The sequence below is a fragment of the Manis javanica genome, chromosome 17 (genome assembly GCF_040802235.1).
Source record: "Manis javanica isolate MJ-LG chromosome 17, MJ_LKY, whole genome shotgun sequence".
In the NCBI taxonomy this organism is placed as follows: domain Eukaryota; kingdom Metazoa; phylum Chordata; class Mammalia; order Pholidota; family Manidae; genus Manis; species Manis javanica.
Genome location: NC_133172.1, coordinates 48,158,154 through 48,181,685, shown reverse-complemented (window position 1 = coordinate 48,181,685; position 23,532 = coordinate 48,158,154). Strand labels below are relative to the sequence as shown.

The window sequence follows — 23,532 nt, the reverse complement described above, 5'->3', positions numbered from 1 at the left end:
CTCTGATCTGAAATCTACCAGCACCCAGGTTTTCATGTTATCTCATGTACTCGAATTCATGAACCTGATATTCATAGAGCTTTTAGTTTACAGTGGTTTTCACATGTATCTCATCTGATCCTCAACCATCATCAGTTCCATATTACAAAAGGAATAATGGGGGGTTAAAAGCAATACTGGAATCCAGAAAAAACTTATCAGAACTAATAAATTCAACAAAAGTTACAAGATATAAAATCAACATGCAAAAATCAGTTCTATTTCTATAAACTAGCAATAAACAATCTGAAAAGGAAATCAAGAAAACAATTCCATTTACAATAGCATCAAAATAATTTAGGAATAAATTTAACCAAGGAAGGCATTATACACTAAAAACTATAAAACTGCTAAAGAAATTAAAGACCTATATACATGGAAAGACATCCCAGTTTCATGGATTGGAAGACTTGATTCTTAAGAATATAGTACTTCCCAAAACAATTTTCAGATTCAGTGAAATCCTTATTAAAATCCCAACAATGCTTCTTGTAAAAATATAAAAACTCATCCTAAAATTCATATAGAATCTCAGGGGACTTCAAATAGCCAAAATAATCTGGAAAATAGAACAAAGATAGAAGATTCACACTTCCTAATTTCAAAATTTACTACAAAACTGCAGTAATGAAAACACTGTGGTTCTGACATAAGGATAGAAATATAGACCAATGGAATAGAAATAGAGAGCCTAGAAACAAACCCTCAAATATATAGTCAACTGCTCTTTAAACAAGGGTGCCAAGACCTTTTAATGGGAAAAGAACAGTATCTTCAACAAATGGTGCTGGGACAAAACACACTGGATATCACCTTCAGAATAATGAAGATGAAATCTTACCTGACATCATACATGAAAATTAACTCAAGTGGATCAAAGACCTAAACATAAAAGTTAAACTTAGAAGAAATAAATAAACAACGGGCAAAAGCTTCATGACATTGTACTGGCAGTGGGTTTTTAAGTATGACATCCAAAGCACAGCAACAACAACAAAAGGCATAAATTAGACTTCATCAAAATTAGTAACTTTGGAGAATCAAATACCCAGATCACATAAAGAACTCAACAAGACTGAACCAGAAATGTGTGTGTGTGTGTGTGTGTGTGTGTGTGTGTGTGTGTGTGTGTGTGTGTTTTCTGGTTCTTTTCTATAGGATTGCTAATTATGAAGATGAAAGAAACCTAGAGATGCCATGTGGTAAAAGTCTGTCTAAAAGAAAAGACAACAGAAAGAAAAGCAGTGTTTATATGAAGGACAATTCAAAGCCCTGTGGCAACACTGCTTGAGCCGAAGCATGCTGAAGCCAACATTACAGTCACTCTCCCAGTTACATGTCCTTTTTTGTTAAGCAAGTTTGAATTGGGTTTTTGTCTTTTAACTGCAAGTCCTAACTTACACCATGCCATAGGGATTATTATTATCCCTGCCTTATGGATGAGTATATTGAAGAGGAGATTAAAGACACTAGGCTCTCATAGCAGTTAAGTGGCATCACAAGGACTTGAGCCCAGGTTTTTCTACCGCTAAAGTTCATGCTTTTAATCACTGCAGTATACTGTATTACCAAGGATGATTCCACTTCACCATTCCAACAAGCAAGCAGACACTATGAATACCAACCATTAAAAAATAAGGTAGCAGATCCATGATTTAGGATGAGTCTACCTGATGAAAGGACTGCTCAAAGTAGGAATCAGTGCCTTTTGCTTATTTTATTTAATATGTATATCAAAACAAAAAAAGAACCATCAGTTAATTTATTGTGTATTCAAACAGTTGTCTTTATTGTTTCTCTTGGCAGGCCTTTCAGTCCACTTTTCTAAAAATTATCTATTTTAGCTTCTCATTGAAGTGCTACAACTCATTTAAAAGTAATTTTCCAGAATTCACATCTCACTGTTCCTCCCAAATTTGTACTACTAATTAACATTATTAAAAATTTCATGATCTTCTCAAAATATAAGCACTTCACTTTATGTCAAAGAAATTAACAGTGAGATGCAAAGCAAGGTCAAATTGCATTTGACCATTTACTAAACCCTTGCTAAATACAAGTCTCTTCACATAAGCGTGTTATCAAACTGAGGAAAATCAGGTAAAAATTAAGATAGCCCTACTAGTGTATTTTATTGTACAAGAGGAGATAAATGAAGCACTGGTTTGGGGATGCATCTGAGTTGTACACTTTACTCTGGCTTCCTAGCAAGAACAGTATGAGCTCATTATTTATTTATCTGCTTTATCCTCTAAATCTGGCAAGTGGTTAGCCTATCCATAACAGTGAGGCAACAACCCAAGGACAGAAAGAAAGGTGTATCACCAATTTTCTCATTGCTTCTGCTACCAGTGCTCATATACCTGAGCCAGCCTCCATCCAGTTGCTGATTCTTGCTTAGGTATTTCAAGTATGGTTCACTGCATCTACTGGATCCTAACCTAATGTCCTAATGTACTTACTTTTCTTCTGACTTTGGCAGAACTAGACATTTCCCCCTGGACCACTGGATGCTTTTTTTCATCTTCTACCTCAGTTCCTACAGTGAATCCTATCTCCACATTTCAAAGTAAGGGAGAATATCCAAGAAGGCATACTCTCATCCCTTAATTAATCCTGAGTGGAGCAGGTGGGGCTCTGCTTGGTTAGGTAAGTGGCTGGTTATCACAGCCCTAAAAAGAGATGGAAAATCACAGCATAACATCCATCTCTTTTGCATTATCCAATCTTTACTTCTATGTTCCTGACCCACATCTGGGTACCCAGATTGAGAGTTCTGCTTTGCGAAACTGAGTGTATTTTCCATTCTGCCAAATCAAACACCACTCTTTTTGGCTATAAGGCATTTAGAACCCAACCTGACCAAACCACAGGAAGCTCTCACTGCTGGTCTATGGTAATTTATTCTTGTTTGGAGAGAAATATCATTAAAGAGACCTTATGATATCTAGAATGAGATGAATTATAGAAATAGCTACAGCTCTCTGTACTTACTCTACCAGTATAAACTGAGCACCTAAAGCTAATTTTCATCCTTTTTTATTTATTTTTTGCATAACATTTTATGGAAGAAAACACAATTTAAAAACAATTGCTATATATATCCTCACTTTACAGAGGTTAATCAGTGGGTACTGTCTTGGCAGAGCTGAGAGCTGAACTCCTGACTATAAGACCAGTTTCTCCCCCAACCACAATCCAAAAGTAATTCTATCCAATCAACTACTTAAATCACATAATTTACCTTCCCACAGGCAAAATACTACACATGAGAGTTTGTCTCTAACACTGTCGCTAAAAGCCCCATTATTCTAAAACCAGAGATCAGGTGGTACTTTCAGGACAAATAACTTCTGGTGGGCCTCAGGTACATTCTTTTGACAGCTTCAGGATGCTTGAGTGGGGGTGGGGGCTCCCACGTCTAAAGTTCTGAAGCTAGAGGCTTGGCAGAAGTTTAGGAGCACCGCTAGGGAAAGGCTGTGTGCTTTATTACCATCTGTGGCTAGGGTAATTTGTGAATCATACACAGATGCTAGAAACTGTCTTCATTTTATAAAGTGTACTGACTGTGGACAAATAATGCTATATACAATTTCTAAAAAAAACTCAAAATTTAAAAGAATCAGCCATTTGTAATTAATGATTATTCCTTCACTGGATATTGATATTGGTCAGATCCTTATTGCCAGGGGTTTGCCAAAAAGGTAAATTTACAGATCCTTTAATAAAAAATAAGCAACTCACGAATATCTAAAACTTTTATAACTAAAATTTAAAAAGGAATTATTTGCCACAAACATACACAAAAGGCTAAATTCAGATAAATTAATAAGACAAACAAAATAACTCTAATATAAAGACTGGGTCATAGAGAAGAATACTAAGAAGCTATTAAAATTCTGTAAAACCCTACCAACTGATGAGGAAAAATAAAAATGTTCAAGTTACAAAATTAGTATATACAGTTTGGTCCCATTTCTATTTTTTAAAAGTTATATCTATATCTGAGTCAGAAAGATCTAGAAGGATAGAATGACAGTTTCAGAGTAAAAGAGGATTTGGGTGTTTTAAAATACTTCACAAATATTTTTAAAAACAAAAATTCACAGTAATGTGTATGTTTTTGTAATATTTTTATTCAAAATTTCATTTTAGAAAAATATGAAAAGCCAAATGCTACACAGAAAAGACAGTAATCAACCAGAACAAGGACTGTCCAAACACTTCTGTATGTTCATTCTTCCTTCTATTAGTGTGAGCCACCTAATTTGTATTCTGTCAACCATAAGGCCAGTGAAGACAGCTGTAGTCCAATTCAATATACTCTCTGCACTCTGGGCCCCACTAGTTTCCATTCTCATATGTAATACTCTCTAGGATTCTGACTTTAGGTTGTCCTCCCAATTTGCAAGCTGATAATATGAAGGCATTGTATTTTCTCCTTTCTGTTTGCTTCTTCATTTACTACCAACTACTCTGATGGTAGTAATAAAAACTTCTAATCTGCTGGTCCTACTGCTTTCTTTTTTTCTCCAATCCCAGAAGCCCTCTTCTCCCTCCTTATTCAGATTATATGCTACAGCCCCCCATCTCAACAGCTGTTGATAACACTCTCAGACTGTATGTTTTTAGCAAATCTCACCCTGGAGGAGCCTCACTAGCCATATTATAACACTTGCCTTGAAGAATCTTGAGTGCTGCTTAAGAAAATTATACAGCAGGGCTAGTTAGTATCTATAAATTCAAGAACTTCAACATCAAAGGTGCCCTCAGTCATGCCTAGAATTCTACTAGGTTTCTGTGGTAATTTACTCTTTCCCCTCTTTACAAAACTATTTCAAACTTTTTTACACTCTCCAATTGTGGATGCCAAATCACCCACACTCACCTCTGCTCACATAGGAGACTTCATTCATGTCATTCTTTACAGAAAAAAAAAAATTGACACTATCTAATTATATGGAAATACCCTGAACTCTCTACCAAATCTACAAACTTTCCTAATATATATCCCTCTTGTTCATCTTCACCGTTCCTCCTGTTCCCTCTCCCATCTAAGGCCTATCCCAACTACTTTAAATCCTATCCCTTTCCACCTTTCTCAGTAACCAAATATTCTTTATCATCACTGATGCTCTCTTCTCTGTATATTCAAAATAATCTAGCTATCTGAATCACTTTTTCAAGCTTCTTGGGCCTCTCCCATACAAATCATTCTCCAGACTTAGTCATTTGAGAAGACAAATTGGTCATTGACACCTTATAAACAACAGAAGAAGTATGAGGAAAATGATTCTAACTGAAAAAATTTATTGAATATATTGACATATCATATAAATTTAAGGGGTACAACATGTCAATTTGATATTTTAAAAACTGTAGGGAAAATGGTTCTTGAAACACAAATTTGATCTGTCACCTCCCTGTTAAAGCTCCCTGTTAAAGTCACAAGCCTTTGCAGATACTGCTGCCTTTGTCTGGAATGTTTTCCCTCACTTTATCTAACATGGTAATTAATAGTATATATTCTATAGACAACTGCCTGGATTCAAATCTCACCTGTCACTTACTAGCTGTGTGACCTCAGTTCGCTCTTTTGTAAAATGGGAAGGGCAATAGTACCTACCTTCTAAACTGCTTAGAATAGCACCTGGCACACACCACATGTTCCATATGTTTGCTAAATAAACAAATCTGAGACATACTCTAACATAACAGTACTCTGGCATGGTCCAGACTCTAGAACCAGACTGCCTATGCATGGCATTTGGCTCCAAGACTTAAATGCCGTGAGACCTTGGGCACATAACTTAGCTACTTAGTTTCCTCATCTGTAAAACAAGACAAAAGCCGATTTTACAGGTCTATTGCAAGGATTAAATGAATAAATATAGAAAGAGTTTAAAACAGTACTAAGAAAATAGTAAATGTTACATAATTATAAACTATTACCATTATTTTCCAGTTATCAACTCAAGTATCACTTCTTCATGGAAGCTTTCTCTCAACCAGTTAGCCTAGGCAAGGGTCCCTCTGTTATTTTCACCCACAACATTGTCTCTTTCTTCAGAGTCCTATCTTACTTCCTAATCACAAATTTGTTAGTAATAGTGATTTATTAGCTTGCTTGTCCCTAGACATTAGATTATAAATTCCAGGAGAGAAGGGACCCACGTAGTGCCCTCAAATACTTATTGAAGTAATGAAGGAATCAAACAGCTACCCAAAATCTTCAAGTTTTCAAAAGATTTGTAGTTTGTTTGAAAATGATCTGAAATATTAGTGGCCTTTAGACACTATAAATGAAATATAGCCAGGTTTTAAATAAACTGAATGACAAATGAATGACCATTGATAACCAGTACCCTCTCAAATTCTAGTGTTTGTTCTTTTCATTTACTATAAACCTTTTAAAAGTTCTTACAAGAGTAAGTATTGGAGACTAAGGTTCAATATGATTTTTTTATTAACTTGTGCTCTGGTGACTAATACAAAGCCCAGCACAAAGAAGTTCTCATAAATATTTGTTCCCTAAGTTAAGAATATAAACATAAGCATAAATTACTGCATATAATATTTATGTGTCACAATCAAGAACTGGAAAGCAGCACTTGAACTGCTGCAAACAGAGGTCTGGAAGCCTCCTTTGTTCGGGTGTACATATAAAGCTAGAAACTCCAGCATCACTTTTACATCTTCCAAAGCCCATAGTACGCTACAGTGGTTACTTGCCAAATGAAAATCTAATGACATTCTTCATCTGATTGGGAATGGTTGAGATGAAGACATTATAAAACAGGTGCACTGTCTTCTTGCAGTGCTAAGGGCATGAGGGGAGTTCACCTATATTCACAAACACCTGCCCTTCCTGTAGCGTTGGTGATTTTTTGGTAGCTCCTGAAAAACAGACTTCAAATCTACAGTCAATCTTCTTATTTCCTAGTAAATGATTACAAAATAACAACTGATATCACATCTAATATTTAAAGGTGACTTAAACTTTACAGATTAGGCACGTTGGGATTTTTATTAATTATGAGCACTCTTCCCTAAACACTCTAATATAGGATTCACTGAATAACTTTGTATTCATTATGAAAGTAAACCATCACCACGCCTTGTACCTGGTGTGTAAGTAAAACGTTGAGACTGGCTTTTTTTCCTCTTGCCATTGCAAAGATAAAAGTGCACCTGCACTGCAGCTGTAACTGCTGGGTTATGATATGGAGGAACTTCAAGAACAATGTGAGCCTAAGGAGAATGGAAAGCAAGATTGTGTTACATTCAGAACTAAAAATGAAATGCACCTGCTAAACTCAGCACAACTCATAAGTCTTTACCCAGGCTCTGCCACCATAGATCATTATGCACATCAACTGGTCATGTAAGTTATCTGGATATTTACTCTATGGATACTTCAGTCTTAACAGAGATAACTTCCTTAAAGTAAACCATTAAAAGAGAAATTGCTTTTTACTCACCCAACTGGATTTCTAGTTGTAGCAGAAATAAAAACTGTCTTATCTACTATACAGTAAGATACTTTACTCTACTGAATATTACACGATACTGTATCTTAACTGGAAGTCTGTTCTGGTTGTTTAATCAAGTTTAGTATTTCCCAAGTTGTGTCATAGTTTAGATTTCTTAAATCTTACATTCAAAATGTTCTAAATTGGCAATACACAAAATCTGTATCCATATAAACAATAATTTTACATAAGCAGAGTGAAAACCTTTAGCTCCAAACTAATTTCAATCCTTAAGCCAATTTCCCCAGGTCGCTGGAGAGCACCATGGGAAGTGTTATGCTCTACCCTAGAGAAGACTATCTCCATTCCAACCAGGATGAAGGGACCACAACTTTCAACCTGGGTTGAATCCTGGAAGACTTAACACTAAGGAGTTAGAAATAGTGTGTCAAATACACAAATCCCTGAGGCTTGTCCTCCTCCTCTTTTCTGTCCAATGTATGTGTTCTTTACTGAATTTCTCTGATTTCTTCACTGAGTTCAGATAAGTAAAAGCAAATCAATAATTTCAGTAGGAAGCTTCTCATAATCTTCCATTTCTAATTGTCGTTTCCTAAACAAAAAAGGGGAAGAACAACACCAATTGTTTATCTTTCCTAAACTTTAATATCAGGAAAGCATCCGCCTCATGTCCAAACTTCCAAAAATTCTTATTTACTTTTCTATTACTCACAGGTAAGAGACTCACCTATGCCATAAAGCACCATTATCCAATTTCTCATTAAGCTTCTTAAATATTTCCAAAGAAATAAGGTAAATTTCTTACCCCTTGACATTTTTCCCTGATTATTTTCCCTTCTACCTCCCACTGAGGTCGTCCATCTGTTGAGAGAAATAATTTCCAGTTAAAAGTAATTCAAGTCAGAAAGCATATAAACAGATTTAATGTATTTAGTTTCACAAATTCATTGGCAAAAGGAATCTTTTCTTACTGACTTGCATTGTGAAAAATTTTAAATGTGTACCTATGGGGAAAAAAACGGGGAGAAAAATCTTGGGCTGCCCAAGTTAGCAGGCCCCACGGAGTTTACCAAGTGATGTTTGAAAATCCTCTGAGAGCACCTCCACCAAGTGGGAGCCAATTTTTGCTTATACATTTTAATGAGAAAGTCACTGTCACCAAGTAACCCATTTCATTCTTTGGACAACAGTTGCTGCTGGGAAGCTCTTCGTGATAGATGAAACTGGTCTCCTTAGAGTATCTAACCACTCACTGGTCTAAATACTACTCCTTGTAGCCACTCAAAAACACCTTGAGTGCTTCTCTTAGAGACAGTATTTCAGATGTTTAAAAGCACCTGTCTTTCTTTGCCTGTGTCTCCTCTTCTGCTGACTAGCATCCCCAGTTCTGCATCAATCCCTTATACAGTATTTTAGCCTTCTTGGTCACTCTTCTTTGAACACTCCTCTAGTGTAACCATCTCCCTCCAAATGCACTATGCCCAGGACTAAACAGCCCAGGTGAGAAAGGAACCAGCACAGTAGAGTGATTGAGGCTCTTACCACCTTATGTGACATGAGATGCTGTGTCTCTGTTAATAAAAATTTTCTGGGGGCAGCCGCATCATGCTGACTCTTAAACTTAGGGCTAGCAAGCATCCCTCAGCCTGTTATATTTCCTACTACTAGGCTCAAGCACACTGTGCACTTATGCAGCTGCGTTACCCCCACGCCAACCCTTGTTATATTAATTTCTCACTTCATTTTCTTGGATCACTTGGCTTGTCAAGATCTTTTTAGAAACTGACAGTCTTCTAAAATATTTGCTAGGCTTCGAGATTTGTGTCACCTGAAAATCTGACCAGCACATTTTCTGTCTTTTCATCCCAAGTGATTTGTTCACCTGGGGAGAGCCCCATCTGCTACTAAAGCTTTAATTCAGTGTGATGTGCAGTTATGCTAAAGCATTCTTTTTATGTCATAGACATTCACCCAGTGGCTAACCCATACAAATATCTTTGTAGCTAGCAGGACTTCTTCATCTGGTTTGTGAAGATATTAGGAGAGACTTAATCAAATGCCTTCCAGATTTTGACTACCATTTTCCAGCCCAATAACTAGATAATGGCTACCCTTGTGCATAAGAGACACTACAAATAAACACTATGTATCTCAGTTCAATAATCATTTGCCGGGTCCTTTGTGCTACGCACTTTGGATTACTGAGATAATGGAGATAGGATTCCCTGCCCTCAGTCTGTGCATTAAAGGCAAATACAAACAGCTCATTATTATGAAATGTGGTGGTAACTAATAACTAACAGAGGTACACTTTCGATGTACCAAGAGCACAGAGGTCACGTTCCTTAACCTAGTCTGCAGGTGGAAGTATGAGACAAAAAGTCTTCCTAAGGAGCTCTGGAACTGATACTTAAAGACAAGGTAGAACTCAGATGATGTGGGGGGATGGGTAGTCTAGGCAAGAGAGACAGCATAAGCAAAGGCAGGATGGCAAGAAACTACATGATGTGGGGAACCCTAAGAAGCTGTGGAGGGGGAGGGCAAAGTATGAGGCAGGGAGCAGTAAGAAATGAGGCTGGAAAGACAAGTCAACAGGAGCCTGAAAACTGAAGGGATCACTGAAGGAGCTTTCAGAATGGGAGTTTCAAGTTTACAACTGCAATCTCATCTGAAACGAGTAACTGCTACCATTTAACATGATTTAATTTCAATCAAAGCTCTTAAAAGTCAAGCTCTGTGATCTTACTACACTGATGGACAGTGACTACATTTGGGTACGGGTGGGGACTTGACAATATGGGTAAATGTAGTAACCACATTGTTTTTTTACGTAAACCTTCGTAAGAGTGTATATTAATCATACCTTAATTAAAAAAAGAAAGTCAAGCTCTGTGTGAAATAAAATGAATTCTATCATGAAACTGCTCTATACATACACACTTATTATATTCAGACACAAATTAATTTTTACAGTGGAAAAGGGTAGTTTTGAGATGCTATTTCTTCCTTATACTTCTTATTTCTCATAAAATATAACCTCTGCAGACAGACATTCCTTGACCATTTAATAAAAATAGTTTACTGTTCATTCATTACCACTCTACCCTCTTCATAAGCACTTTTATCTGGGATTATCTTGTTCATTTATTTATTTCTATGTTCATGGTCTGCTCCCCCGCTAGAGTATAAGGTCTATTAAAGAAGGCAACCTGAGCAATACCGCAGCCTAGCTGCATCCTCCTTTTATATGCCCTTGTCCATCTCTGCCACTGCTGAGACAACTCCATGACCCCTCCTCTCCCTGACAGCAAGGAACTGATGGACCCATAGACAGGGTCAACATCCCTCCTCAGCAGAAAGCAGCCACAGAAGTATAACTAATACCCATTTTCCCTTGAAAGATTTCAAGGGTCCACATTCCTTGAGGGGGGAAATGTTATAGTAGGTGGATAGCCAGACAATAAGCAAGGAGGGGATTGGGGACTTTGGCCAGTGTTCACATTCAGTTAGATGCTTGTTTATACTCTAAATGATCTATGCAAACTGTTCTCTTGGGATGTGGGGAGGAAGGGTATAGATACCAGACCTGCCAAAACTGACTAGTTCCAACATGGAAAAGTAGACCCTGACCTCACTTCAAAGTACATTATATGCTTGTTAGTGTAAGAAAAATCACACCCCTTGGCACTATGACACTTCCAAGGAAGACCATCTAAGGACAAAAAGAGGGCATTCACCCTAGGGTCCCAGAAATCCTCTCCCTAGGGTGAAAAAAAAATCCTCCTGCCCTAGGGTGAAGAACCCCACCTAACCCGATGAATATTTCACCTTTGCTTAAACTCTAGCTATATGACCACCCAACCAAACCCCTGCATCATGCTGCTCCCCCCTGGAGCAGGTCCACACTCCCTCCCTGAGTGTGTACTTTGCTTAATTACTACTGTTTGCTTGTTAAAAAAAAAAGCAACTTGATAATGGGGGGAGTCTAGTAACCATAATGTTGCTCATGTAATTGTAGATTAATGATACCAAAAAAAAAAAAACTACATTAAGAAAAAAAAAGCAGGCAACCTGAACATTTTATTCACCATTATAAACCCAATGCCTAGACTAGTGTCTATTACATAGCATTTGCTTCATAAATAATTGATGAATTAATAAACTGTCAAAGGGAACTGATGTTTTCTTGAAGACAAGCAGTTATTGATCAGGGTTGAAGGGGAGGGGGTGGAAGGAAGTGAATTTAAGGGAGAAGACCACAGACACATGGAAACATGGTTTCCAGTCCAAGAAGTAGGCCCTGACATTATTAATCAATTGTTGGGGATCCCAATAAGATGTGCTGGTTTGAGAAGTCTGATATGTTTTCACATTTTAAGTATCAGTGGAACATTTATGCAGTAATATTCAGTGGATACTTTAAAGCGAATGTTAGAAGTTTAGGAGAAAGTATGTGGCTATATAGATAGAGATTTGGTAGCTGATGAAATTTCCCAGAATAAAGGAATATAATGACAAGAAAGTTGAATATAGAGCCTTGGGAAACACTGGGCCAGAAAGACTGATAAAAAAAGATGAGTGGGGGAGAACCAAGATGGCGGCATGAGTAGAGCAGTGGAAATCTCCTCCCAAAACCACATATATTTTTGAAAATACAACAAATACAACTAATCCTAAAAGAGAGACCAGAAGATACAGGACAACAGCCAGACTACATCTACACCTGCGAGAACCCAGCACCTCGCGAAGGGGTTAAGATACAAGCCGCAGCCCGGCGGGACCCGAGCGCCCCTCACCCCAGCTCCCGGCGGGAGGAGAGGAGTCGGAGCAGGGAGGGAGAGGGAGCCCAGGACCGCTGAACACCCAGCCCCAGCCATCCGCATCAGAGCGCAGACACACAGTGTGTGCGTGGGGTGCTGGAAACTAGGGAAACAGGACAATAAGACCTGTGAGCGGGTCCCTGCAGCCGGGGCACCCGGGACAAAGAAAAGTGAGTGCTTTCTGAAAGTCTTAAAGGGACAGGGACCCCACAACTGGACGGAAGTGCCCGAGGACACTTAGCCCAGCAGCTGGGAATCATGGGGAACTCTGGGCACCCGAACCCCCGCAGCGCAGTGTGGAGGCCCCTCAGCGTGATAAACAGCCTCCTGCCTCTTCCCACTCCAATGCAGCTCTGCCATACTGGAGAAGCAGCCTGAGGCAGGTCACGTCCACAGCAACTGCAACGCTAAACTCCATAGCGGCCGGGCAAGATCAGAAGCCCTGTCTGCACACAGCTGCCCAGCACAAGCCGCGAGAGGCCGCTGTTCTCCCAGGAGAGGAAGGCCACAGACTGGCAAGAAGGGACTTTCTCTTACCCAACACACACACCAGCTCCCCACAAATATATCCATTGCCATGAAAAGGCAGAAGAAATTGATACAGACCAAGATCACAGAGGCAAACCCTGAGAAGGAGACAGACCTAACCAGTCTTCCTGAAAAAAATTAAAAATAAAGCTCATAACCATGATGATGGAGCTGCAGAGAAATATGCAAGAGCTAAGGGATGATGTCCGGAAGGACATTACAGAAATGAAACAATCTCTGGAAGGATTTATAAGCAGAATGAATAAGATGCAAGAGGCCATTTATGGAATAGAAACCAGAGAACAGGAATGCACAGAAGCTGATACAGAGAGAGATAAAAGGATCTCCAGGAATGAAACAATATTAAGAGAACTGTGTGACCAATCCAAAAGGAACAATATCTGCATTATAGGGGTACCAGAAGAAGAAAAAGAGAGAGAAAGGAATAGAAAGTGTATTTGAAGAAATAATTGCTGAAAACTTCCCCAAACTGGGGGAGGAAATAATCCATCAGACCATGGAAGTGTACAGAACTCCCAACAGAAAGGACCCAAGGAGGACAACACCAAGACACATAATAATCAAAATGGCAAAGATCAAGGACAAGGACAGAGTTTTAAAGGCAGCTAGAGAGAGGAAAAAGGTCACCTACAAAGGAAAACCCATCAGGCTATCATCAGACTTCTCAACAGAAACAATACAGGCCAGAAGAGAATGGCATGATATATTTAATGCAATGAAACAGAAGGGCCTTGAACCAAGAATACTGTATCCAGCATGACTATCATTTAAATATGAAGGAGGGATTAAACAATTCCCAGACAAGCAAAAGTTGAGGGAATTTGCCTCCCACAAACCACCTCTACAGGGTATTTTAGAGGGACTGCTCTAGATGGAAGTACTCCTAAGACTAAATAGATGTCACCAGAGAAAATAAAATCACAGCAAAGAAGCAGACCAAACAAATATTAATTAAAGGCAAAAAAAATAAAATCAACTATAGACAAAAGCAGTTACAGCAAGCACAAAAGAGCACAGAATAAAACAACCAACATATAAAGAAAGGGGGAGGAGGAATAAGAAGGGAGAAAAATAAAGAATGACCAGACAGTGTTTAAAATAGCTCAATAAGCGAGCTAAGTTAGGCAGTAAGATACTAAAGAAGCTAACCTTGAACCTTTGGCAACCACGAATCTAAAGCCTGCAATGGCAATAAGTACATATCTTTCAATAATCACCCTAAATGTAAATGGACTGAATGCACCAATCAAAAGACACACAATAATAGACTGGATAAAAAAGCAAAACCCATCTCTATGCTGCTTACAAGAGACTCACCTCAAACCCAAAGACTATAGGAACAAAGAAAGACTGAAGGAATAAAACAGCAGCAGAATCATAGAACCTAAGAATGGACTAACAGTTAGTTACCAAAGGGAAAGGACTGGGGAGAAAGGGAGGAAAGGGAGGGATAAGGGTGGGGAAAAAGAAAGGGGGCATTACGATTAGCATGTATAATGTGGGGGTGGGGCATGGGGAGGGCTGTGCAACACAAAGACAAGTAGTGATTCTACAGCATCTTACTACGCTGATGTACAGTGACGGTAATGGGGTTTGTGGGGGGGGGACTTGGTGAATGGGGGGCCCTAGTAAACATAATATTCTTCATGTAATTGTAGATTAATGACAACAAAATTAATCAATTAATTAATTAAAAAATACAATAAAATAAAAAGATGAGTGGGAATACTTAAAGATGTGCTGAGAACCAGATAGACACAATTATACAAAAGCCAACAAAGAAAAGGGTTTCAAGAAACAGAGTGGATAGCTGTCAAATACATTTTTAGGAGGCTATGATTTCAATATAGCAAAAGACAAAAGATCAAAGAGTAAGAAGTAGGTAAGGCAATGAAGGTAGATGAGGTTATTTTTTTGAGAGGTTGAATAAGGGAAAGAGAAATGAAATGATAGCTTATGAGGATGACAGAGTCAAGGGAAAGTGAGTGTTTAGAATGAAAAGATTTGAACATATTCAAACTCCAAGAAAAAAGATTCAGTGGAGAAAGAGATACTGAAATTACAAGAGACAGGTGATGGGGGAAATGCATAGCTTTAAATACTTAAGTTTAAGAAAGGTGAAAGAATGAAAAATGAATGAGATAAGCACTTAAGAAAAAGAACATTAAGTCAAAAAAAACTGAGAAGGAAAAATACAGAAATTAAAGAAACAGAAAACAAAGACAATTGAAAGGATCAATAAAGCCAAGTACTCTGGAAAAACATTAAAAGAACAGAGAAGGCACAAATAGAATAAATTTTTATAGGGGGTATAATTTCACATGCAGAAAGAGAATATTATGACCAGATTAATAACAATAAATTTGAAAACTTATTTAGGTGAAATAAATAAAATCCTGGTGTGAAATAATAGACAATAATATATATTGGGTCTCCACCTCCAGTTCCTGGTATAGAGCTCCTAAAACTTTTGTAATTCCCTTCTAAGTGTTAAGAGCGCTAGAAGCATCTTTCATTCTTGTATTTGGTCTCTGACCCTGGTTCCTGACATGGAGGTCCTAAATCCCTTGGAATTTCCTAGGTGGTAAGAGTGCCTTTTGTTCTAGGGAGATGACTCTATGTGGGCTCCTGAATGGAGGCTTGTCACTAGAAAGACCAATCCATACTTGAAGCTTGGAACTTTCAGCCCCATGCCCATACTCCAGAGAGGGGAGGGCTGGAAATGGAATAGTCAATCATGCCTATGTAATGAAGCCGCCATAAAAAGTAGAATACTATGGATGGAGCTAGAGGGTATTATGCCCAGTGAAATAAGCCAGGCAGGGAAAGACAAGTACCAAATGATTTCACTCATCTGTGGAGTGTAACAACAAAGCAAAAACTGAAGGAACAAAACAGCAGCAGACTCACAGAACCCAAGAATGAACTAGCAGTTATCAAAGGGAAAGGGGTTGGGGAGGGTGGGGGGGAAGGGAGGGATAAGGGGATTTAATATGATTAGCACACATAGTATGGGGGGGAGCACGGGGAAGGCAGTATAGCACAGAGAAGACAAGTAGTGACTCTATAGCATCTTACTATGCTGATGGACAGTGACTGTAATGGGGCTTGTGGTGGGGACTTGATAATAGGGTGGAATGTAGTAACCACAATGTTGCTCATGTGAAACTTGAGCATAAGATTGTATATCAATGATACCTTAATAAAAAAATTTTACAATACTATGGAATTTGGGGAGTTTCTGGGCAGCTGAACACACGGAGGTGCTGGGAGGACGACATGCCTGAGAGGGCACAGAAGTTCCATGACCTTTCCCACATACCTTACTCCATGTATATCTTCCATCTGGATGCTCATCTGTATCCTTTATGATATCCTTCATTTTATAATAAATTGGTAAATGTAAATAAGTGTTTCTCTGAGTTCTATGAACTATACTACCAAATGATCAAATCCAAGAAGGAACCTCTGATTTGTAGCCAAGTTGTGGGAAACCTGGGGACCTATTACTTTCAACTGGCATTTGAAGTAGGGGACAGTCTTATAAGACCAAGCCCTTAACTTGTGGAGTTTGTGCTATTCCAGTTAGTGTCAGAACTGAATTAAATTGACTTGGGGACACCTACTGGTGTCTACAAATTGCTTAATATATGGGATACTGACATATCTGGGTGTCAGGAGTGTTGTGAATGTGGTAGTATTTATTGTGAGAGAAAAGGAGAAAACAAGAGAAATGTGTTCTTCTATTCAGAAATTAATAGTTCCCCACAAAGACAGCCTCAACCGAAGGTTTCAGGGGTGAGCTCTGCCACATGTGCAAAGGAAGGTGAAGAAGCTACAAGAAACAGACACTTTTTGAGAGTGGAAAAAAATGGGGCACTTCCCCAATTTGCGCTGATATCCAGAATATAAAAAGAATCCTGTAAGATGGTAAGAATATGAAAATTGACTCAATGGAAAAAAAATAGGCAGAGACATGCACAAGTATTCACAAAAAAGGAAACATGAATAGCCCATAACAACCTCAGTAGGCATAAGGGAGATTCAAACTCAAAGTTCAAGTACAATAAAATTAAGACACAAAGTTCAACTTTTACACTTACTGGATTAACAAAACTTTTAAGAGTTATGACATTCTTATCTATGTCCACAAGGTGTTAAGTGGAATGTTCATAGCAGCATTGTTAGCTGTTGTTTGGCACTGTCAAAAACTGGACACTGCCCAATCACCCAGAGAATGGATAATAAATTTTAGCACATTCATACAGTGAACTATGTAGTAGCAAAAGTGAAAGATCTTGTTACATGGATCAATTTTTAAACATTAACACTGACCTCTGAGAAAAGCAATTTTCTGAAGAATACATGCATTATATAAAGTCCAAAAACAGGGAAAAACATACAAAATAAAACTAGAAAGAAAAGCAAGAATTGACTCAGGAGAGGGATTCATTTGGGAAGGAGCACCAAGAGGCCTTCAAAAGTAAAGGTCCTAATTCATAAGCTGGGCAGTAGGTATGAGTATTCATTGTGTTATTCTTTTAAGAATGGTATTTCACAATTCTTATTATCAGAGGAAGCATTTGATGGAAAAATTTTTTAAATATGCCCAAGAAAGGCTAAAATCAAACACTCTGCTAGACACAGGATTCTCCTACTTTTGTAAAAATTAAGACACAAAATCCTAATTATATAGAAAATTCACCCTTTTAAACTATACAATTTTGAGGTCTTTGGTATATTAACAGAGCTGTATAACCATCACTATCTAATACTAGAAACCCCACGCCCTTCAGCAGTCACTCCCCACTGACACCTCCTTCCATCCCCTGACAATCACTAATATAGTTTCAGTCTATATGGATTATTGATTCTGGACATTTTATGCTGGCTTCTTTCACTTAGCACAGTATTTTCAAGGTTTATCCATGTTAGAGAATCAATCAGTACTTTAATCTTTTTTATGGCTGAATAATATCCCACAGTGTGAATATTCCACATTTTGTTTATTCATTTACAACTGATGAACATTTGGGTTGCTTCCATTTTTTGGCTTTTATGAATAATACTGCTATAATAATTTGTGTCCATGTTTCTGTGTGACATATGTTTTTAATTCTCTTGAGTATATAAATAACACACACACACACACACACACACACACACACACACACACACACACCCATAGGGTTAGAACTACTGGGGGATTCTTCTACTTTTGAGGCATCTTGAATGAGAACTTAACATTTATATGAAAACATAATAAATGTTTGGTTTACAATAAAATTAAATCTGTGTAAATGATGCTTGTAGCTATAGGAAAGCCATTCTGTTATTAATGTCAGTGAAACATCTGAATAATTCACTTCACCCTTTTGTCCATTAGTTTGAGGTCAATCAACTCAAATCTTGTATTATTTACCTTGTCCTTTTTCAAGAAAAATGATTTTGGATTCTGGAAGAAAATTAGATCCAGTCACAATCATTTCATGACCTCCATTTACAGAACAACTGTTGATACTATACTTCTCAATATGAGGAAGTTCTTGAGCAGACCGCTGGGCTGTTTTGTTTTGTTTTGTTTTTTAGAGTTGAGAAGAAAGAAAATATTAGTTTACAATCTTTCATATATAAATGACAAATCAAGCTACAAAATGAAAATAAAGAGAAGCAAACTCTGGGCTTTTAAAATTCAAGGCAATGGTAACAATATCCACTAAAATAACTATATTACTTAGGAAATAAAGTAGATTAGATTTATGTGATTTTTACATTATTTTCTTAGACTACAACTGTAACAAACTCAATTAATAAAGAGAAATTAGTGCCTGCAACTTCATATTGAGTCAAAAACATTAACCTCATCTACTTTTTTCTTTTTAGCTTAAGTCTTAATATACTTCTTCCCTACAACTGTAAAATTGATAAATCTGATATAATTATAAAAAGCAAATTAAATCTAAAGATGTATAATTATATTGCATACAATAAAAAGACAAATTTCTAAAGGACACACACCAAGTAGCCCTTTTTTCAAGATAGTATCTAGATCATCACATTTTAATACTGAATTTTTAAAAATGGATCTATATGTCTTTCAATAGTGCACTGCACTTTTCCTTTCTAGGATATATGAACATAATTTATCTTACTGCCTTAAGAGACATTTTTTAAATTATCAACTTTCATAAACAGTGACTTGGTGCCACTTTCCTCTAATATTGACTGATTCCAAGCTGCTATATTTTCTGGAGATCCTATTTCTGGCTTTTCTTCTTTTTTTTAACTGCTTGAGCTTCAAGCTACAGATTATACTTCTTTTGATTGCTCAGATTGTCTAAGGGTTTCATCTTGCCAAATACCTAGATAACTAGGTTTCTCTCCAGATTAAAACAAAAATGTATAGATTACACTCTCTTCTTCACATTTGGAAAACAGGTCTACTTTTAGTCCTACTACGTGGGTGGAAAATTGGTGGCTTTAAAGGTCAGCTGAGTTTTGTTCAGCCAATAACAACATTTTAAAGAAATTTAAACTTGCATACCTTTAGGAAGCAAGCACTCTCCATTCACTATGGCTCCTCTCTCCCAGTTATTTGATACCAAGCCACAAAAGTGGATTGAAATCATTACCTCAAAGAGAATGTTAAAATAGACTCTTTCACAGGGGATGGGTCTGAGATTTAGGATCAACTACCACCTGGGAAACAGAGAACCAACCTAGATCTCAGAAAATACTATGTCCCTACTTATGTTCCAAATGGCTCACAGTGAAGGGGCGTGAAACCAAGCACTGACTAGTCCAGGGAGTAGACTAACTCAAATTTTAGATATTTATGGTGGAAACTAGCCATTACAGATACACTCAAAGTAACAGCAAAAATGTGTTCACCAAATGGCATAGTCATAATATAATATCATGCATGAGTTAAAAATACTATTTTTGAAGACTATTTAACAATATGAGAAAATGCCCCTTATAAGTGAAAATACGAAAACAAAACTGTATCAGGTAAGCCCAACTAAAAAATATTATACACAAAAAATATATACATATTATATATATATATAATATATATACACAAAAAAAAGAAAAAGAAAATTCAAAAAAAGGTTAACAGTGACTATCTCAAGTGTAGTGATATTACAAAACATTTTAATACTACTCTTTGTACCACTCTGCATTTTTTATATTCTCAACAATAATCACGTTATTTTAATAAACTAAAAGAAAAAAGAGAAAATCATTTTAGAGTAATTTCATCTCAAAAACTGAAACTATGAAACTACTTTATGCTAAAAATAAAGACATATATGCTTATATGGACACTGAATACTCTGGCAGGATAATAAAAGATGCTGGCAATGATAGCTGATTCTACAAAGGGGAACCAGTTGACCTGGAAATTCGCTTTTCCTATACTCCTTTATCCTTTTTGAATTTTGTACCATGTAACTGTATTATCTATCAAAAATTAATTCTACAGTGAATTCTATTATTATGGATTTACTCAGTTGAATCCCAGTCAACTGGGAAATGATAAAGTACTTCTCCAATTCAGCAAACAGCAAAAGGAGGGACAGAAGGGTAATACAGTAGGTGTGATCCCAAATTAAGAATGCATGTGTTTCTATGCTGTACACCTGAAATCAATATAATAAACTATACTTCAATTAAGAAAAAAATGCATGTATTTAAATAAAATGGTATAATGTAATAAAAATACTAAGGAAACCTGTGTTCTGAACAGTCTATTGACAATAGCGAATAACACTGGATGAGGGTTTAGAAACTTGTGCCTCAGTTTCCTCCTACACAAGAGTAAGATATGCAATTAGAACACTTCTAAGTCTAAGCCCTAAGGATCTAAACAGCAGTCTCAATATTTTAGTCCTACCAGCTAACCTACCAGAGGTCTACAGTTCTCCAGGGATTGAGTAGGTATCGGGCTCTAGGGCCTTTTCTCATTTCTTGCCTTTGTAAACCAGGGGAAAAAACAATTCACTTTTCTCAGTCTGATGATGTAAATAAATTTATAGGGAAAAACCAAAAACCCACAAAACCCTAAGTCCTTATTTAGCTGAGGTGTCAGCTCACAGAGACAGGAATCTTCCAACACGAAGACTGATATTTTAATTAAACAAAGATGACCAAGTGACACTTAATATCACAATAATAGCTTCATTTGTTCCTCAGGTGGCCTCAAACCTACTTTCCTCATTTACAGGTAAGAAAACTGTGGTTGAGAGAATTTGTCTACAGTTATACCGCTAACTAGGGTCAAATTGTAATGAGAAGCCATTTTCTAACTCTAAGATCAGTACTCCTTCCACCTAAGCAAGTAGCTTACTTATTTCCATATGAGAAAATCACATCAGTTGCCCAGATTCTGTGCTCAGTTTACATTTTTGATCCAAACATTAGATTATAAGCAAAACTGAAAATGATCTATTACAAATAAAATTTTATAACATCATCGCAAGTTTACTTACAGCACTCTACAGGTATAGAAGCTGTCTGCAGAGAAAGAACTTTTCCATTGGGCTGTGGGATGTGTACGCGAAATACAAGTCGTACTCTAGTATTCTTTCTGCCAATATCAGTTTCTCCTTTTCGAAGTTCTATATCTGAATTGCGGAGTTTCAAAATACCTGCACAGTCAATACTAGGGAGAAAAAACACAAAAATTTTATTTGCTTACTGATAATTAGTGGTTCTAAACAACTCACTCAAAACAGCAATTGTTAATTTAGCAGGAATGAACTATCACTATCTAAAATATGATTTTTAAAAAAAGGTATGTATGGTTGCTATTTTCTGCTATTTCAATTTTTGGATTAAAAATATTTTTACATGACAAAACTATAATAGTAAGTGTGGGAGATTGTCTGTAAATATAGCTGTATTCCTCCTCATTCCAGTACTTCTCCCATTAAGAGGTGGAGTACCTATGTACTGCCTCCTTAAGACTTGCTTTGACAAACAGAATGTGACCAGTTAATACTCTAAGCTAGGAGCCTAGTACTTAAACAGTCTCATATTATCCACTTTTCCTCTCTTGTAGTCATAGCCAGTCTGAAGAAGTCCAACTAACAAGCTGGAGAAAAAGGCCCAGACAATCCTCAACTGTTCCAGCCACTCCAGCCATCTTGGATGTTCTCAAGCCAGCTGAACTCCCAGCTCAATTCAAGAGCATGATTGTTCCCAGCCAGCACCACATGAATGGATCAGCTGAGTTCAGCCAATCCAAAGAATCATGAAACATACCAACAGTTATTACTTTAAGCCACAAAATTTTGGGGGTAATTTGTGTGACAGAACTAGGTAAGTGAAACATAAAGTAAAAAGAGTGTTTAATTCTACAGGTGTAACTAGGCCAGAAAGCATTCTCTTGTACTACAAATAAGTCATTAATAGCATATTTAGACTTTTATAGTGATGTTTATTAATAAAAACAATCCATCAGGCTATGACTCTTGCATTCCTTGAAAATGTCTGTGTAAGATTAAAGTTTTGGCATTTAAGGTCTAACATTTCATTATCTTCAAATTTTATCACTACATATTGCTGCTTAATACACAATCATGGTAGGAAACAACAGTATCTACAATGTATCTTTGTTATTCACAAATATTCTTCTAATAAGAATAAAGTAGATAACTAATCATCAAACATTCTAGTTAAAGTTTACTGTCTCTTATGGCAATGTTTGTTATCCATCCTTTTACTTTATCTACCAGTAGCTCCTACTCTTAACGCTCATTGTCCCCAAGATGTGTAAGTCACTTGAAGGATACTATATCTTACAGAAGTTGGTTATCAACATAAGAACTGGTAAAGCACAGGGAAGAATCCCAAAAGGATGAATATTTTCATCTTCAGAAAGACACAGAAGAAGAAATTTCTAAAAAAGGAACTACTTTTGAAAAATAAGTATTTGAAATTTATGGATAATAAATTATATTTAAACTGATCTTGAAAAATTACATTTTACCTCAAAGCAGTATGTAGACCAAACTGTATCAAGGAGTGAATAATTCATGTTAGCATGCCAACACGAGTCTTTAGGGAGATTATCCATTTCATTGAGTTTTGAGGGAAGGTATTTTAGCAGAGCTAAGTTTCTAATAGTATGTAACAGGAGTATCAGAAATGACAATTTTACAACTGGGTAAGAAATACAAAAAAGAAAAAAGCTAAGCCAACACAAAAACTACACATATAGGAATGAAAATAATTTTAATTCTGTTTACAACTACAACTGTATTTTAGATCAGGCTGTATTATTGGCACATCCATATTCCATTTAAAACTTAGTTTTAAAAACAGGAAGGAGTTATGAGTAGCTTAAAGCAATGAATACTGACATTCTATATTTAAAGTATCTTGTAAGGTTATGGCTTTTGGGGTTAGTATACTGGTCTTAATGGTCTTATATATCCAAGATAAATTAGAACTGAAATGACCAAGCCTGTGGGATAATAGGCAAAACAAGAGCAGTATATACTAATCTTTCCCCACCTTAGTGCTTTCAGAGATCAGTAAAGCTATTTAATTTAATACATCTCTACAACTAGTTTATACATAAATCATTTTGAACAAGTCTTATCAATCATTCACAAATTTTTTAT

The 23,532-nt window shown here is 36.8% G+C and overlaps 1 protein-coding gene across 4 annotated transcripts in view; it reads right to left on the bottom strand.

Annotated features, from left to right (window-relative positions):
* The window catches only part of NFATC3 (nuclear factor of activated T cells 3), a 129,902-nt gene that overhangs the window by 28,587 nt on the left and 77,783 nt on the right, over positions 1–23,532 (bottom strand). For 3 of the 4 annotated variants that reach the window (XM_073225478.1, XM_073225476.1, XM_073225477.1), the window contains 4 exons: positions 21,394–21,566; positions 18,324–18,464; positions 8,338–8,393; positions 7,164–7,290 (listed from right to left, as the gene is read on the bottom strand). In XM_073225478.1, the coding sequence (XP_073081579.1) occupies positions 7,164–7,290; positions 8,338–8,393; positions 18,324–18,464; positions 21,394–21,566 (497 nt within the window). The remainder of the gene's footprint in view (positions 1–7,163; positions 7,291–8,337; positions 8,394–18,323; positions 18,465–21,393; positions 21,567–23,532) is intronic. The other variant, XM_073225479.1, reaches the window with a different exon arrangement.